The 18,068-nt window shown below is 39.6% G+C and overlaps 1 protein-coding gene across 3 annotated transcripts in view; it reads right to left on the minus strand.

The window, feature by feature from the left end:
• Window positions 1–18,068, minus strand: part of LOC111259599 (solute carrier family 12 member 8) — a 46,958-nt gene that overhangs the window by 16,503 nt on the left and 12,387 nt on the right. For all 3 annotated transcript variants that reach the window (XM_086967966.1, XM_086967967.1, XM_086967965.1), the window contains 3 exons: window positions 6,876–7,381; window positions 2,659–2,802; window positions 1,182–1,373 (listed from right to left, as the gene is read on the minus strand). In XM_086967966.1, coding sequence (XP_086824092.1) covers window positions 1,182–1,373; window positions 2,659–2,802; window positions 6,876–7,058 — 519 coding nt within the window. In that variant the 5' untranslated portion in view covers window positions 7,059–7,381. The remainder of the gene's footprint in view (window positions 1–1,181; window positions 1,374–2,658; window positions 2,803–6,875; window positions 7,382–18,068) is intronic.

Below are 18,068 nucleotides of genomic sequence, written 5' to 3' on the forward strand. Positions count from 1 at the left end.
GTAGCTTGAGCGTCAGAGAAAGGACCACGTCGATTCTCTTTCTATGAGAAAGCCGAAGTTCCCATTGTGGTCGATTAGACTCTACAGACAGAAATCAGGCTCCACATCAACTGTTAAATGACGTCTAGCAAGCCACCACAACGTTAATTGGGCAGACGTCTGGATTCATCGTAAGCTGGTAGACTAGGAGATGATGAATCATGTTTGCTGATTTTCTAAAACGAGAACAGCTCTTCTCTTGCAAAGATGCCGACAAGAAATGAAAAATGAAAAATTTACAATAAATCCAGCCGGAACAGGTTGATTAAGTATTGTGAACGAGGTGATCGTTTAAGACTAATCATCCAAGAAACGCGTCCGCCTATAGCGAATAGAAACGAAGTTACGTTCAACCATGACAACGGTCTGTCTCACACATCTTTAGTGAGTCACTATAGAATAAGTGGATTGAAAAGCTGCTTGAAAGATGGGTAAGGCTCGTCGCTAACAACGGCCAATATGCCATTGAGGAAGCAAAAAAATGGCTTAAATTTTTTTGGAGCGAGCTCGCTAAACGATCCGATCGAATAATTTCTAGGCTTAGGGTTAAAAATAAGTGGACCTGATATTTAAGCAAAGTCTGCTTAAATCGTAACAATTGCCTTCGTAATAGGTGGGGCCAACTTTTCCAAATTGCAAATTTGCGCATTCTTCTAGTGAAAATTTAGGCGAACGGATGTTTCGAGTTTTGCGTGCGAAAATTTTGTAGAATAGACCGTAATTGAGTGCCTTTGTTTATTCTCTTTGTTTACACTAAATTTGCACCCCCCTTAATGGACACGTGGAGGAGACATATGCAGAGTAGAATGAGTCGTGACCAGCTGTATAACCATCCTGCGTCGCCATATTTTGAAAGCTCTTTTTTGACCCGAGTGGGGCAACTCCTCATTCAGTCATCAAAAACAAAGGTGAATTAATGCTTGAGTCGTAAACCTTCTGGCTTGCCAATAAATTTGATAACTATGTCGTAATCATGCTACTTTTCATATTTTAACATATTTTAAGCATAATAATATTCAATGCACCGTGGATGCCTATGATTTTCTCATTGTTGCTATTACCATGAGATTGAGATACACCCGGCGGCCGATCGAATTTTTTAGATTTCTAAGCATATCGTATTCGATATCTTGTACACGTACCTGTCCAAAACAATAGACTAAAGAGACGGCGCCTCCAAGCCTAGCACCAAGAATATGACTGAGGATATCATGTATCCCCCCAGTGTCTATATGACACCTTTGGGTGACGCCCACAGCAGCCAGTAAGGCGATTCCGCAAACCAAAGCCGTAAGTGCTACAATTAGAAGAGATAATTGGATGCCCGCGTTACCCTGAAAACAACGTAGTGTAAATACGCTAATCGTAACACCGGAGTATAGCAGACATTTTTTATGTCGTCGCTCTTCCGTAGATTATCCAAATCTATTTTTGGCCTTACTGCATACTCTCCTAACTGTAAAATCGCTTTACAATGACTTACAAAATAACTAAGTCAGCTCCGAGAAACTACTTCACCATGATCAGAACGTTAGTATCAGAAACCGCCGGAAACTATTAGTTATAGGTGTACAATAACGACAAAAATAAAGGTGGGCCACTGAAAATTTGCCCGATACCATGGCTTTTGACCGACGCGTTTCTCATTCAAATTCCAACAATATTATTCTAGATATCTATTCAAATATATTTAATATTTGATCGAATTTTAGTGAATGACTATCTAGATAGGGCAACGCAAGTCGGTAATTTACCTAGGTCCTACCGCAGGGTCAAAATGTAGGTAAATCAATCATTTCAATTGACTGGGTTTATCTCTACCATTCCAGCTATGTTTTTTATATATAGGTACTTGTGAAAAGCAAATAAATGACAAAAGAAATTAGCGATATTCAAGTTTATGTATAACACCTGCAGGTTTAAGGAGCCAGCACAGCGGAACCCATTTTTCGAGCTATTACAAACAATCTATTGTACTTGGACTCAGGCCTTGCAATACGCATCTAGCCACAATCATATATATCAATACTTGTGCCATTTGTAACATGTTACGTAGATCATATACAACGCGTTGACCGATACTATCGTTTGTATTTCCTCTATCCTCAATTGTACTTTAACTGCATAAAACGAACGCTTTTAGAGATCGCCAACAAATGTCATCATTGTATACGTTTGATCAATATATCAGGCGCTAAATTTTATTATAGATTATGCCGTTGGATTAAGGCTTCTAGTAAAGAAGGAAGCCAGCTGCTGCGGTGCCCAGTTCATAGATATCTGTTTTTGTACATGCTCTTCGGCAGTGAGATCCAGAGATTCATTAGGTGTTGTTGCAATCGCACCCGATCCGAGTATTCCTATCGATAAAGGCCAAACTTAGGGATAATTGTGCCGTAAGACTATCCAACCAAATCAGAAAAAGTCTAGCTTTTCGTGTCTGGCATAGCTATGTATTGGTAAACAAATATTGTTTTTTTTTGTCTATAAATCAGTAAAAAAAAACTTGATAACAAAAAATAATACTATGATAGAATTGGTTTACTTGAATTATGTGTTAATATAAGTCATAGCGGTATGTTCGTAAGCATGTATCTTCTTGAATTGTATAATACTTACAACGATCCATCCGGCCCGAAGGAAGACAATAGCTCCGACCAAATGGATAAGACAGGTTGTGAATACACCGTCCCAGGTGCCGAAAAAAACGGGCTGAGATAGCAAAAGTTGGGTTAACCACCATGCATGATCCGTTCGTTCACCCTAAAAGAAGGACAATTGATTAAACATGAGAAGATTTAAAAAATAAGAATGACTGGCAGGTCTGTGGCCTTTAGGATGAGCTAGGACCCAGATAATCAGTTATCTAAGCAAACAACGTTGCTTCGTTAAAAGTATAGCACCAAGTACCGTTTCTCAACAATGAAGAAGGCAACGAAAAACTCTACCTATATAGCTAGGAAGGCACATGAGTCTTTAACGCAGCTTTTGTTCTGTGTTTCAGGACAACAAAAAAAATGCGATGACATTCCCCCTGATAGCTGTATTCAATTACTGTTAGAAGAGTGCTACTAACTATTGGCACGTCTTTTTGGTACCCGTTTATTAAATTAAAACTTGAAGAATAGGCAACTTCGTTGCTCCTCAGTCTTGAAAGTAACGTAGCGTTAATATGTCTTTTATCACAAGGTAAAATCCAGCCCAAATCTTCCTCTAGTAAAAGATAAAGCCAGCTGATTGATATTGAGCTTTTATAAACGTTCGATATTCACAGCGAGGTAGGTGCGGTAAAAGTTCTTTTTGCTCTGCACTTTTGCTCACTCAATTTCAATCTTTTACTAAAGATTCGTTGCATTTTTAAAATTCATCGCTCAGATCCAGTCAGATTTACGTAGAGCGTTGGTAATGGCGCTGCGAGAATGTTCGCCGCAAATATGAGAATTTTCCATATATGCATGTAGCTTGTCTAGTACGATGAGACATTTATTAGTTGTGCTTATAGGACCACTATAAACGACTATAGCTGCTACGGATAGCATCTTTAAGTCATTCCCTTGCTTCACTAAGGTTGTCAGTGAGTACTTATTGATATTCGGTCATTTCTATTAGTTAGTTAATACTGTATTGATACCTTGAAATAAAAATCTGTTCAAAGAAGGCAAAAGTAGCATGCCCACGATCTCTTTATTCAGTCCTTCGTGCGAAAAACTAATGTGCATTGAATGTTTAAATGCTCAGATACTGGCTGCTGTTCGTCGCTATTTCTGCCAAAATTATCTATGAAATTTTTCTTCTAGCGGCAGGAAAGGTTCGCTGGCAGAAGGGCAAAGCACTTCATCAATAACTAATAGGATCGAACAAGGAAATTTCGGCAACAGCCGATGCGTCTTCGTAATTTAGGCAGCGAGCACCTAACAAAGAGTCTACCTAACGTCGACGACCTTTTTATACCTCTCTAAGTAAACAGCGCCAGCAATCCTGCTTTTGATTCGCACGTCTCCACCAATATTTTTCGTCGTAGCCGCTAGTCGCAGATTCACTTGTTTTTGTTTTGTTATATGCTTTACATCGAAACAATCAGAAATTTCATTCGTGATTATAAGCAGGAATTCGGACAAATTACCCCATCGACGCGGTCAAGAATGTTTGTAAAAGTTAAAGAAAAAAGAATCTTACTTTGTAAAAGTTTATTAAAATTGTCACTCTGAGGGTACTGTAATTTGTCGACTGCCAGGAACTATGCTAAAGCTGAAAATACTCATATACGAACACCATAAATAATATGTGTTAAACACAACACGTTTCCAAATCTTATGTGGAAATACATTGCAGAAAGCATTCCAGTTTCAGAACACTCGACAGAATTTTGTGGAGATGAACTTGAAGACCTCATCTCAGATCAGGAGTAACTTTTTTTTTTAGCTATGACGCTAAATGGGACAGATTTTTCTAGAAATTAGCGAAATTATGTATTAAATTTCCTTACGTCGAGCTCACACATGTTTTGATACCTTAAAATATTCATGGATTAACAACAGATGCAGTTCATGCGTGGCTCACTATTAATCATCTTTAAATAAAGCGCCTGTGTCTGCATTCGCGATAGATAACAGCTTTACGTATTGCCAACTGAAGGCTAAGGACACCGGCGACTTTTATCAACTCTTCTTGAAGAACGACGTTAACTGAATCTGCTATAACGCTTTCTCGTACTTCGCCAAAAATTTTTGAGAGGAACTTTTCAGCGCCTGAACCTTACCGTTTTTTCGCACATATTTCAGATCACACCCTATGTGACTGCTGGAGGAGCTCTAAAGGTAGGTGGAGCTTCTGTAGACTAAAAAAGACACAGTGCATATGAATAGGGAATCACAAGGCTTTTGAAAATCTATTCTAGAAACACTGGCTTTTATGCAGAGTAGTCTCGAGTGTGGCTGAAGCGCTATCATCAGCCGGTCGTGCATAAGTCGCACGTTCGAACACGGACATGATCGAAAACGATTATTACCAAAATGCTGCCATATGCCGACAATGTAATTTCTCCGAAGAGAAGTCCATACGTTGCTTCATATAGCGACAAGATCGAGTGCATTCACCTGATGACTTTCGTAATAGCGAAGCCTAAAGGACTACAGCAGGAAGCTATAAGACGAGGTTAAGGGACCAAAAACCTTGGTTTTTACTCAGAGTAAACGCATGTTAGCTTAGGGACGCTCGTTGACTCGATGCTACACAGGTTTTGCTTTCTAGTTTTTTTAACGCGTACGTCTCACATCGTCCGCGTCAACGGCCTGTCATTGATCGCTTATGAAATATTGTATAATTCCGATTCTCGAATGTTATGAAAGGCGTCGTCGACATATACGCTAGTTTCTTTTTCCGATGTCGGATAAGAGTATGCTTTCTGAGGTGTCTTTATGAAGCTTCAAATGAGATTTCGTGCTTGATTCAACATCTTCCTGATATAGGTATGTTGAATTCGAATTGATAGCCATCGATGTCATGCCCTTTGACACTAGACCATGTTGTAGAAGAAAGGTCGTGCAGCACGTTCATTGTCTTGCTAAACAGATACAGTTGTCCCGAACAAACATCCAGATGATTGATATAAAGCAGAGCTTTTGCACGTCCTTTTAAAATGTCTTCTTCTGTTTAGAACAGTAGTATTTCATAGCAGTATGGGAGAATCGAAAGATGGGGTATCCGCTAGATAGAGAACCTTTTGGTTTTCAATATCCTTCAAGTAAAGTTCGATAGTGTACGAATCGTCTGGCTGGAAAAGATTCAGCTGCCTTTCGTTCATCGGCTTCGGGTTTGGAGCCGATGGTAGTTTGCCAATTCACTACCTCTATCTATGAATCTATCATACTTTGGGCTAAGTTTCGGTAAACCTGTACTTTATCTTTTCAGCAGAAAATCTCTATTTGAATACACTAACGATGATTTAGCGCTAACACGTCCGATAATTAAATTACAAGTAAAGAACAACTCTTTATTAACAGAAAGGCTGTGCCCAACAACAGTGCGTCGTCATCTATGTCTCCTGACGTGTGTGCCCATGGAACTGTACTATTTGATTGTATATGTTTAGCGTCCTCTACCCTATCCAACATATGGTCACTGACAAGCTCTTTGTTGACCCTTATGGGCAAACAACGACGACATCAGCATCCAAAGCCAAACTCATTTTCCAGAGCTATCTAAAGTTAGCAACAATTCCCCTACTTCGGTTGGTCCACTTTCTACTTTGATTTCTCTACTTTGTTTAGAGACAACCTCTCACAGGGTGGTGTTGCTTTTTCAAGCTGCTCACAGATAGCGTTAACGCCTTGACGAAACGCGGGAGGCAGGCGACCATCCCTTTTTGCTGAAGAAGCACATTTTGCTTATTACAAAACTTGCACGATTATGTATATATGTTGCAAACTTTATATATATATATATATATATAAGTAACAATAATGGTTATAATTAAGAGAAAATTATATTGGAGGGTTACTATCGGTATATTAGGCATTCTGGTTGTTTTTGGTTATGGAAGAATTGTAGAATTGACTATAAAATATTATTGCATTATTTGAACATTTTATATAAGGTTGTTACGGCTTAAAGTAAGGCGGTAAGTAAAAAGCGGTAAAAGCTTATAATTGCAGTAATTAGCATAAATGCAACGTAGAGTACAATACAATTTTCTCTTTTATCCCAGTGTTCTTTAAGTGTCTCTCATTTCTTCAAGTTCTCAGTTCTTCAAGTGTCGATTCCGACCTGTATCTGACGAAGTTGTTAATCTAGATGTTAATAAGCTTTTCAACTCAATGCTAAATTTAGAGACTTACATTATCTTCATTGAAGAGTTCGTTGTGGCTGGACGCATCGTCCGGTCGTAGGGGAAGTTGGCTTGGAGCCTTTTCTTCTACACATTCACTTTTGTCTACGGTCTGATATCCTCCCGCCTTAGAGCTTGTTTCGTCGGCTCCACACAATCCTGACGCTTCGGAAATACCTGATGCACCCGCCATATTCAAGCCTCAATTCTAGAGTGGACAAAAGGACGTTTGTAGGCCCGAACGTAATTAGTTATTTATCGCCGGCTTTTTAGCTTGTGACGATGGTATATTTGACGTGATGTTTAAATTTGTATATTCTCATCCCGTGTGCGCTTCGTATAGATTTTTCGCTGCTTCAGTAAACTTCCTCTTAGAGATGTAACTTTCTGTACAAGTTTTGCGCCATGTGCTTATAAAGGAGAGTTAATTGGCGTAATATGTTTCGTGTCTAAGCTTCAAGATGTGTTGATCTGTCACGTGCGTGCCACTAAGCTACTGTAACGCCACCTCTCGATCTGGAAAAACAAATAAACAATAATTATATTAGGAAAGAACAGCATAACGAATCCATATATATTTTTAATCGTTCATTATTTGTCCTTCACAAAGTGGAAAACCTACAGTGTGACAAAGATAAGGCCTGAGTTGAGCAAGGTGACACCCGAATCCATACTAGTAATCTGCATAGTGACATTCAAACGTTTTGAATTTCATTCAATTATGCTGTAATGTTTTTAACACGGTGAGATAAGTGTTTATCCACGGCGTTTTATTGTTTTCCATATTTCTACTAACATACAATGAGGTAGGCCATAACATAGGCTCCGAGAATCTTCAAGCACAACATTACGGCGTATCGTATTGGAGCCGTTTACATTTTTCGATTAACTTTTCCACAGAATAGAGATCCAGGTATTCGAAGGCCTAGCCGTCAGCTTAGAAGAATTTTTAAAGCGGAAGATGAAGTAGCAAGTTCTCACGTGCCCTTATGGACATATGCTATAAATCTGGGAAGGGTGCTTTATGCGATACTTACGGTAACCACTCATCGCTACCAATAAAATTCGACATACGGTTTTGGCCGTATTATCACACGTATTTTACCGAGCTATGTTTATACCTATATGCTACATTTTATATTGTATAAATATATGTAAACTCCTGAGTTTATAGCTACTCCTGTTCATTTAGTATTCGCCCACAGTTCCAGTGAGAAGGGCATGTGCCCTTAATAAAACGAAATTAAACAGTAATTTTATCCAATTTTAGTCTTCTTTCTGGCGCAGGCCACTTTCCATTAGCGTTTTTGAGTGCGTCGTTGTGCGCTTGGGCTAATTTATGTTGAAAGAATTGGGTAAGCAGGGGTAATTTTACAATAAGTTTCATTTGTTTCACTTTTTAAGGAAGCGGTGCGTGTATCTTTATGGGCGTAGTACCATCACAATAATTTGAGGTAGCGTTCGACTTATTTGAAAATTATTACGCTTTTCGTCATTGTAGTCTTATGGCAACTCATAGGCTATATAGATTGTATATATATAGGTTGTACCCTGATGAATCAGAAGGTTGAACCATATATTCGAATTTTTTTTTATCAAAGAAGAAACAGGTCTACTTGTTAACGTTTTAGCGAGGATATTTTATTCGCATCTGTGGACTTTTGTTGGTTTCCCTAACAAAGCAAGCTTTATTATTATAGAGTAAGAAATTACCTAAAACTACATTTTCTAAAATTCTAATGTAAGAGTAAATTATAACCGTTATGACTTTGCAGTCTAGTGAGGTATTTAGTGGAGAAACGCTTGACGGATTCTATTGAGTTGCTATTGGTATTGGTTACTTGTCGCTGGCTAAGTAGGTGGCCAATAATCGATCACGCCGCGCCTGTTTTGTGCTTTTCTCAGCCAGCAGGCTGTCTGCTGTTTTCCTTACTGTCGTCATTGCCACGTGTTTTAAATCATATCGTTATCGTCACTTAACGAGCGAATTCCCTTGATCGGTCAGGAATCGGAGTCAGTCAATCCCATCATCCTGCCAGATCCTCGCATTTGCCGTCTTCCGCTTGTTTTACAGCTCTTGCCCGTTTTGTAAGCGGTCATTCGCACCTTCCCAAAGGCCCGCTAAAGGAATAAGCAAAAATATGGCTTTCCGCGCAAAAGGAAGCTTATATCCCTTACTAAGTAAATTTCTCACTAGTTGTGTAGTACAATGTAATTTGTGGACTTCGTCCCGTGCATATTTTGCATGGCGAGTATTGCAAAGGCAACGAAGTGCTTTTATGATGCTTTGTCTGCTAATCGATTCGACAATCCTTTCTCATAGACAAACTTTTCCGAAGCTCCGAAAAACGACATCAGCCATAGAGTGGCTCACATTATAGACAGATGGACGGCAAGATCTAGTACTATACGCGCAGGCTTTATCCAGGTCCCGCTTTATCCGTACGACTACTCGGTCTTCGTGATAAAATCGACGAGGTGAACCCACAAACTTTTGCTCACAATAACCCATGTTTCTTTGCCAATCCTGTCCCAAATGATGGCAGCCTAACAGCTGCGACAAGTTGGTGTCTTCAGCGATTATACAGCATATTTCAGCTACCATATCCTAAAATGCTCCACCTATCGTTCTGCACAAAGAAAACGAAATCAACATACACAAAAGGGTATCTATATAAAAAAACAAAAAAAAAAAGTCAGTTTTAACAGTTTTGTTCAAATTGGAATTGATTTATTTTGCGTTGCAACTTCCCATATTACACCCGTATACCATATATTAGTAAAGACTCTAGCTGTTTGTTGCGTGTGTATGTGAATCTGACTATATATACATCGTTTCGTGGGCCGAGTGAAAATCAAACGTAGAATTTCTTGGTTAGCACTTAAAAGCTATTTTTAGGCTTACGTAACAGGCCTATTACAGAGTAATTACGTTTTTCATTTAACTTTAAGTGGAGATAACTATTGGAAAAAACTGGTCCGGCTAACTGAAGTAATTTATTCGCTTTTCGCGGTTTTCCTCTGCCATTTAGACAATAACCCGGGTTCTCGGCTATTTATCTATAAAAATGACAGACACACTTTGGCCTCTTATATTAAACCGGTAGAACTATAGGTCGCGTTGCAGGTATACGAACATTCGTGTTACGATAGGATAAGCCCTGAGCTACACGTCGAGCCTGAAAGAGCTTCCGTCTAATGTCTTTTTCATGTTTCCGTAGTTCAGAGCAATGCGTCGTTTTCAGATAGCATCGCAGGCACTGATATTACTAGTGGTAAAATTTATTAGAAATGTTGTTGAAAAATATATTTATTTTTAATTCCCGGTACCTCGTTATGCGTAAATGCGGTAATATGTACACGGTAAAGTGGTTGGTAATACTATTACCCAGTTCATTTTGGGCACGCCTCTAATGCATTACCTGATAAAGGTAGGCTATATATGGCAGTGGTGTGACTAAATGGATGTTGGCGTAGAGAGCTTTGAAGGTGACTGAGTCTCAAACAACGTAATATATAGCAGTGGTTGTGATGAGGTTCTAAAGCTTAAGAGTGTTAACATTTTGGCTAACTCTATCATGTATTACGCATTACCCTCAAAACCTCCTCAACAACCGTTGTCTACGCTGTACATCTCTCAGACAAAATGTAAACACCGCAGACGAATGCGAAGCATTTCATAAAAAGGAATTTTCCAAGTTTTAAGTTAAACTGTTAAGTAAAATATACAGGTAGCGAGAGTTCAAACCTTCCGAAATCATTTTCTAACGAATATAATAAATTTTTAGCCCCATTAAAAGGCAGTCTCTAAACGACTAGGAAACTTCAGGGCTGTGCATGACGCAGTACACGGTTTTTTACTAAATAGAAATTGTTTCTACTAAAGTATTTTGGAAAGATGAGAAGGCATTTTAATTACAGTAAAAAAGGGCAAATTTTTCATAGGCGAAAACGGCATGAGTTTATGAAACGTGTAAGCATCACTTAGTGATGGTCTACATTATCTTACTTATCATACGATCGGGGAAAAAAAGCATCGAGAGTTTAGTCCATGCTGAATACACGTGCTGAATCACCTCAGTCGTCGGTTTTGACACGCGGTTTTTGACGGTTGAGACACGCGTGTCTCACAGGATTTCAAACTCACTTTGGCTCTGGACATGACATAGAGCCTTTAGCACTGTCTGTGTGTTCTTCTAAAAAATGAAATACTATTAAATATAATTTGTTCGAAGGCATCTGCTTACTTTCAAATGTTCTGAGATTTGACCTATGGATAACTGGCACATAGGCGAATACGGTACAACAAGTTCAAGCAGGGGCAAATCTTTAGCTGACAAAGTCCGGAGCTTTTATTGATCCTTTTTAGCCCTCAAAATATTAATTTAGATTTACTTTCTCGTATCAAAAAACAGTTTACTGGACCAAGGAAGGGTACCAATCGGAAGAGTTAATTACCGTTTTTGATAATCGTCCGCACTTCAATAGTAGAGATTTCGAGCTTCAAATTACTCTATTGACAGAAAAATCATATCTAGTTATCTGACAATCAATCTTCGAAAGACGTGTTATAATACATAAACACTGAATATCCTGGCTGATTTCGGGGTAAGCAAGTTAGGGTACTCTCAAAACCAGCGACAAAGACCGTTTTGAAGTTATCGGTGGTTGCCTATTAGTACCTTGGCACCTATTTTCGTATTTAGATAACCCAATTATCTAACCCAGGATGGGTCTAGCACCGCCTTGAGAAAGCGAAGCTATTGGTAGATGCATCGGCAGTTGTCACGATTTATTGTTTGTAACAACGGATGTTGTTGGCTCTTCTTTGCTTTGGATAGACTTCCCATTAGATTAACATACAATCTAACTATGTAATTTTGTTTGAGTAGCTGCATTTGATCAAGATTGATTTTCAAGATTATTTGCAGCATTGACTACAGGCTGCGGTGCGTAATTTCAGTCCAGTCTACGATGTCTACATGATGCTGAATATAAAATACATCGAATTAGAATGATATGCAGCTGCGGGACCTGGCGCATGATTTGCTCTTTGAGACGTCCCAGTACGTAAGGAAAAATTATAGAAATATATATCTAAATATACCGAAATCGGCTTAGGCTTCTAGTATATCTAGAAAACAAATGTCCGTAATTAGTTTTACTGCAATTAAATACTGAATTATTATCGGAGCACCTACATGTGTCTTTAAACATGTAAAAGCTTGGTTCTTTTGAAGGCCTTTGACGTGATCGATGCGCGACAAAGCGACTGACAATATGTCTCTGTAGCCACCTTATGCTTTTTCATTGATCTTTATCGCACCTAAAGCAAAGAAATATCCATCGACCTCCGCAAATGTTTGCTCCCAGCTTCGAAAGTTGATCTTCAGGGCTTTCGTAGCTGAAAGCTCAGAGCGACGGCGTAGGTTTCCGTGCAATGGCGGCTTGGGGATATGCGAGGCAATTTCGGATCGTTATGTGTTGTCCTGGTGCTTTTTGAGAAAAAAGCTTCGACACGATTTTATTGTTCGAGGTCTTTCACTGTAAAATCTTCCCAAGTAACGCGTATCGCATACGTTGCGATTGTAGTTACCCTGGGGTCAGCCAAACTGAGGGCGGTTTTGAAGAACAAACGATGGACAATTTAACCGCCCATGCGGCCGACACTGCCTTCCTGCATCCTTCGATAACGTATGCGTTGGAACTTTTGCCGTTCGCGGAGAGAAGCAGTCCGAAGCACGAAAACGATTAATATAAGCAAGAGGCGTCCTGGCGAAATACAAGATGTTAGTAGCCGCTGTTGTCCCTTCCCTTCTAGACTTTATCCCTCTCGCATTGATCAGGTTTATAGCCAGTCCCAAATCCGGTGATACCGCCGAAATTAGGCTAGAGCTTACTGCATTTGGATCCTGTCCGGCCTGTATATTGCTATATATACGTTAAATATACGATGACTTTTTCAGCCCTCTTGTTACCTCAAGGGGGTTTTCTAACAAGATGAAGGCTAACTAAAGGCTTAGGTTGTCCGTCTGAGCCAGGTTAATTGTTTGTGTGAAAGGCGGGAGCTCGGCTACTCCGTCGTCGATGTCGACTATTCTGTTCGCTTGTAGAATCGCAGTGACAAAGTTGAGTACATTTATAAGAACACCCACTCTGGCCAGCGTGGGCATAATCTTACATCTGGCCCCTGAATCGAAGGCTGTTTTGCGACTGACGAGCACCGCTTACTGTGGATAGCGTGGCGTGACCGGTGCTCACTTGACGTCGTCCATTAGAATCCTGGACAATGTTTCTGTGGAACCCATGTTGCTTTATTGATATGGCGTAAACGCCTTCTAAATAGCTGCTCAGTTTCCTAGTCACAAAGGCGAAGAGCAGCTTATAACAGACGCTTTTCGTCGCTAAGGCCCGTTATGATGACGCTGCTCGTTGCAGACTCTGTCTAGAGCAGTGATTTCTTGTTGCGTACCTTCTCAGTGTTATGCATGAGCTCTCGCATTGTAAGGTCTTGTTGAAGGGTAACACGTTACATTCCGGAAGAGACAGAGGGACTGCTCTGCAAAGTAAAGGATTTCAACTAGATGTTGAGCATACAGTTACAATATTCACTTCGTTCGGTAGAGAAGAACTTCACAAGGGCATTCTAGGAGCTTGTGTACACTTAGGCATCACGATGAACAGTTTTGCAGTCCGCGCAGGTGCCATTTGGACATTTGGACACAAACAGTTGCGCCCTCTAACAGTGTATAGTTTTTGTGCTAAAACTTCATGGTAAAGTTTCAACTGAGTATATGGTATACTTAGTTATGTTTGTTGCAAATATATCAATGACGAAAATTCATAAATGCCCTAGGAAAATCGGTGTTGGTCGGAGATTGATTGCCAGCTACGCGTGAGCGTGTCTTGGCTGGCCGAGGTGGGTGTTAAAGTCATTCGCAGTAACCAAGTCGGAGAGCAGCATTTGCAGGCCACTGACGAGTTCCTCCACTAGTACGTATCGAATCAGCTGGCCGAACATAGGCCACTACGAGACTTAATCGTTAACCACGTAATGCAATGGCGTTATCAGCTACTTGTCACAGCTTAGGGCCGTCAATCGTATTATTGTGGAAAACACAGATGGCTCCATTGGCGTGGCCTGGTCTGGTGCTCTTCAGTGCAAAGCAGTGCGCATAATAGATACTCGCTCGAGTCTCTGCCAGCATGAGGAACAGGAGTGTCAGAATTGTAGCCCCCTCACAGCCTCACTGCGTAAGATTTCGTATCTTTTCAAAGACGAGCATTGCTGCAAGCTTCGCGAGCGGTTGCAGTGGTTCGAGGGGTTATGTATTGGTGCCGGCGTGACATTCACATTTCGACATAAGTACTTTTTGTTGTCTCTATAGCGGTAGTAGTCACCGTGAAACAGTAGTACTTAACCACAACGTTAATGTAGTATGTAACACTAGAGGAAAACCTATATGTATATTAATAAATCTGAATCGTGGAGAAGTTTTCCAAAGCTGTTTTCCTTACCGTAGCTGCGAAAAAAAATTGTTTCGTACATGTCCTGTTTTATGTTTGCGAACAACGCCAACTGCTCGCATAAATTATATTAAATATATTTACTGGTCAATGCAAATTTGCTTTAGTTTGTAGAGGCACAGACGCATTCTAAATTAACATATAACAATACGTAAAATTTTAGCGATATTCTAACAGAGATTGTCGCTAATTCGTCTAGGCTATACTGACCGTTACCTAAAATCTAAAAATAAATACTCTTAACTGTCGTAAATTAAATGATACGCATTTCTCAATATAGGGCCTGATCGTGAGTTATTGGATATAATGCAAAAGTCCCCTTGATAGTTTAGCACTTGCCAGCTGATCTTAGAGACACGTTGCGGCAAAATTCGAATTCGGGAATAGACACGCTTCATTTCGTGCTGGGAGCTAGCCGTTTTATAGAGTGGTTAACGGCACGTAAAACGTTGTACGGAGACGTAAAACTCGAAACATAAAAAAACTAAACTATCAAGCAAAAATTACTGTGAGAATTGCTGCTAAAGAATATACTATTCTAGTTAATTCTAAAACACGAGCAACGGCGTACAAATGGCTGAACGCTTAATTTAAATTATGGAACCTTTTGAATTCAAGTAAAATTTTGATTGAAGTTTAGTGTTGGTTGCAATCGTGATTTTATACTGATTTCGATCATTTAAGCTTCAGCTGACTCACTGACCTAAGCTTCTCCAATCGTATGATGTAAATTGGATTTGTTTATTATATAAAGTTATTTATTCAATAAAAGTTTATTCTAAATCGAACTCTTATCACGAGTAAAAATGCTCACCATGATCTTTCCATGTTAAAGAAAAGGCACTACCTCGGAGTGACGTTTGAAGACGATCAAAGAACATCAGTATACTCATTATTTGCAATATATTCCAGATTGCTCGTTGCGAGGGTATCGGTGCTATAAGTTTTTTAGTGTCGATGAAAAAAACTCATTTAATTTCAAAAGCGGCGTGCGTGTCGATAAAAAAAATTACGTAGCCCATCTTTGTACATCATTGGTGCGCCTCCGTTACAAGATGGCTACCGTAACAAGCAGGCCGTACGTATGCGTCAGCTTATTTACCCGCTAAATGATCAACAGATACAAAAAGGCATCAACAATAATGAGAAACCCTACGACAGGGTTCGTTCTATTTAGTCGTATTGTACCTCGTGTTCTTGTCATCACTGGGCCACTCTTCGAGTGCGCAGAGCTTCCTCGTCGTAGTAGTTGGTTATTCTTTAGTACATTCGTATCGCATGAAGTTCGGGGCATGTAGGTTCGCGTACAGAATTATGCGCAAGCATTAGCGCGTCAAAGATATGTAGGCTAAATAGGTCATTTTTTTTTTATTAACTCGGCGAAATGTATAAATATGCTGTCCTGAATGGAGAAAAAACTGAAACAGGAGGTGCAAGTAAAGATACATTTTTTTCTCCAAAGAAACCTAGCGCCTCCCTTCCAAATACATTAAAAATACAGTCACTTAGTGTACGCAACATTTGCATTGTACAAGTAACAACGGTAAGAATTCTAGCGTTCGTGAAAAACAGATCACGGAGTAAAGGTCATGGTTGCGCATCGTCTCATACCGCGTCCTCTACAACCGTAGATGTAACTTCAGAAAACCGTGATCGGTGAGAACCAGCTTAGACCTCGAAACAATGCTTTTTTTTCAAGGTAGGATGAGAAGTCAAGGCAGCACGGTGGCTGCCCTGAGGTTTTTATGTTAAGTGAGTGCATATTATAGCTAATTAATGGCGCCACTAGCATGGAACCGAACATTGTTTTAACAGAAAAGGGTACCCTCTAAAATGCTAAGTTTAGAACGCGCCTGTATAGTTTTTGTCTGAGTTTGGCCGGGTGCTTCCCCTATAAAGAAAACTAATTGGCTTGGTTACCTTAAGTGAGTTCATAATACTTAATCCACCTCAATGTGCCGATTCGTCATTTCTCATAGCAACGAAAATAAAGTTCAAGTTTGTAGACTCGCACCTGAAACCGTTCTCTAATTGTGAAGGCCATAAAGTATGAATATGACGCAAACTGCAAGTTCTGAAAATTTCATGTACTACAATTCTACGACTAACAAAAAAGAATATTTTGCTAGAACAAAGAAGAACAAGATGCCCGGTGAATACCAGAAAAAAATTATTGCTGGACGCGCGACCCACAAACGATAAGCATCTTCGAAATATATATATATAGAGTAATTATCCGAAACTGGGTTAATTTTCAGTTCATTTAACGGTTTGGCTACTGTTTCAGCTGCAGACGAAAGTGTAATTCGCCTGCTGCGAGAATTAGAAGTAGGGACGGTCACTTTATGCGGCGGAAGTCCTCCTATTGTGTGGACCCTACCGAAGGATTATTGACTGCCATTTTTTGATTCAATGTGAAAAACTCTCTCTACAGATCACCAGCAGTCAAAAAAAAGGGAACCTGACCAATGTATGTTACCAATAATTTGTGCGACCTGGATTTCTCCTTTTTATGTTTCTGAGAACCTTTCTGCATATCATAGTAGTCTGTGGAAATGGTGCGCTTCATTTTGAAAGAGAGAAAACCCCATAACGGTCATTTAAATCACGTCATTTCAGCCCTCAAAAATTCCTCTATACTGTCCAAAAAAATAATGCTATTTATACCAGTTCGAAATATGTGCATCGAGAGTGGGTCGGTCAACCAATACACCTGGGCTGTATGCTATTTCAGCCAACTGCATACCGTCATATGTTCAGCCCAACTGAACTTCTTATCGCCACAGTGTGTCTGGCCTTAGCAGGGATGTCATAGAAATTTGACAGTACCGGTATCGTAAACTATCATTTTGATTGGATTTTACCATTTTGGGAAACAGAATTTTTATGGCTTTCGTTACCAAAATAAGAACGTTTACCCTTAATAGTAAATTGCTGCGTTTCGTTTATGCGTTTACGTTAGAAGTCCTGGAGTTAAAGGATAATTGACGAACACACACAGACATTTCTGTGTGAGTTTTCTAAAGCTTCCGAACAGCATGTGGCTACATATAGGAGACAGTTTTCTGCTAGAAGTGGCAAGCCTCCTTGAGATTATACAGCATATAAATGGTGCGCGTTAATAAAAAAAAAAAAAAAACGGTGGAAGGAAAGACAAACGCAAGGCGAAAACAAAAACAACTGCTTAACACGTGCGTACGGCAAATACCAGTTACGTATCATTTTCCATATATTTGCTAAAGTGTTTTGTTTGAAGGCTTTCGGTCTTTTAAGCTTACGACTTAAAAACCGAAGGCTAGTTTGAGTCGTGAAAGCGTAACACTTTCTACCCTAAAACTGACAAGATATCAGACTTAAGTTGTCGACCATAAGACACATTCTTTGTTCAAGAACTCATACAGTCATATACCTGTTTCTTTAGACAGCCAATTGACGATCACTAGAAAACATCAATTCAACTATTGAATCTCAATAACACAAATCACACATTTCAGTCACTTAACACCGTTCGATAGATAAGACGTTTCGATAGGAATCCATTAAGCACTTATCTGAATCCAGGCCAAATACGAATGGGCCTAAATGCAAGGCTTTCTACACATACGAACACACATGAAATACTTTTAATGTCCATCGTATTAAATACTATACAATACTGTATATAGAAAATAACGTA

Source organism: Varroa jacobsoni, unplaced genomic scaffold (assembly GCF_002532875.2).
Source record: "Varroa jacobsoni isolate VJ856 unplaced genomic scaffold, vjacob_1.0 scaffold_351, whole genome shotgun sequence".
NCBI classification, from domain to species: domain Eukaryota; kingdom Metazoa; phylum Arthropoda; class Arachnida; order Mesostigmata; family Varroidae; genus Varroa; species Varroa jacobsoni.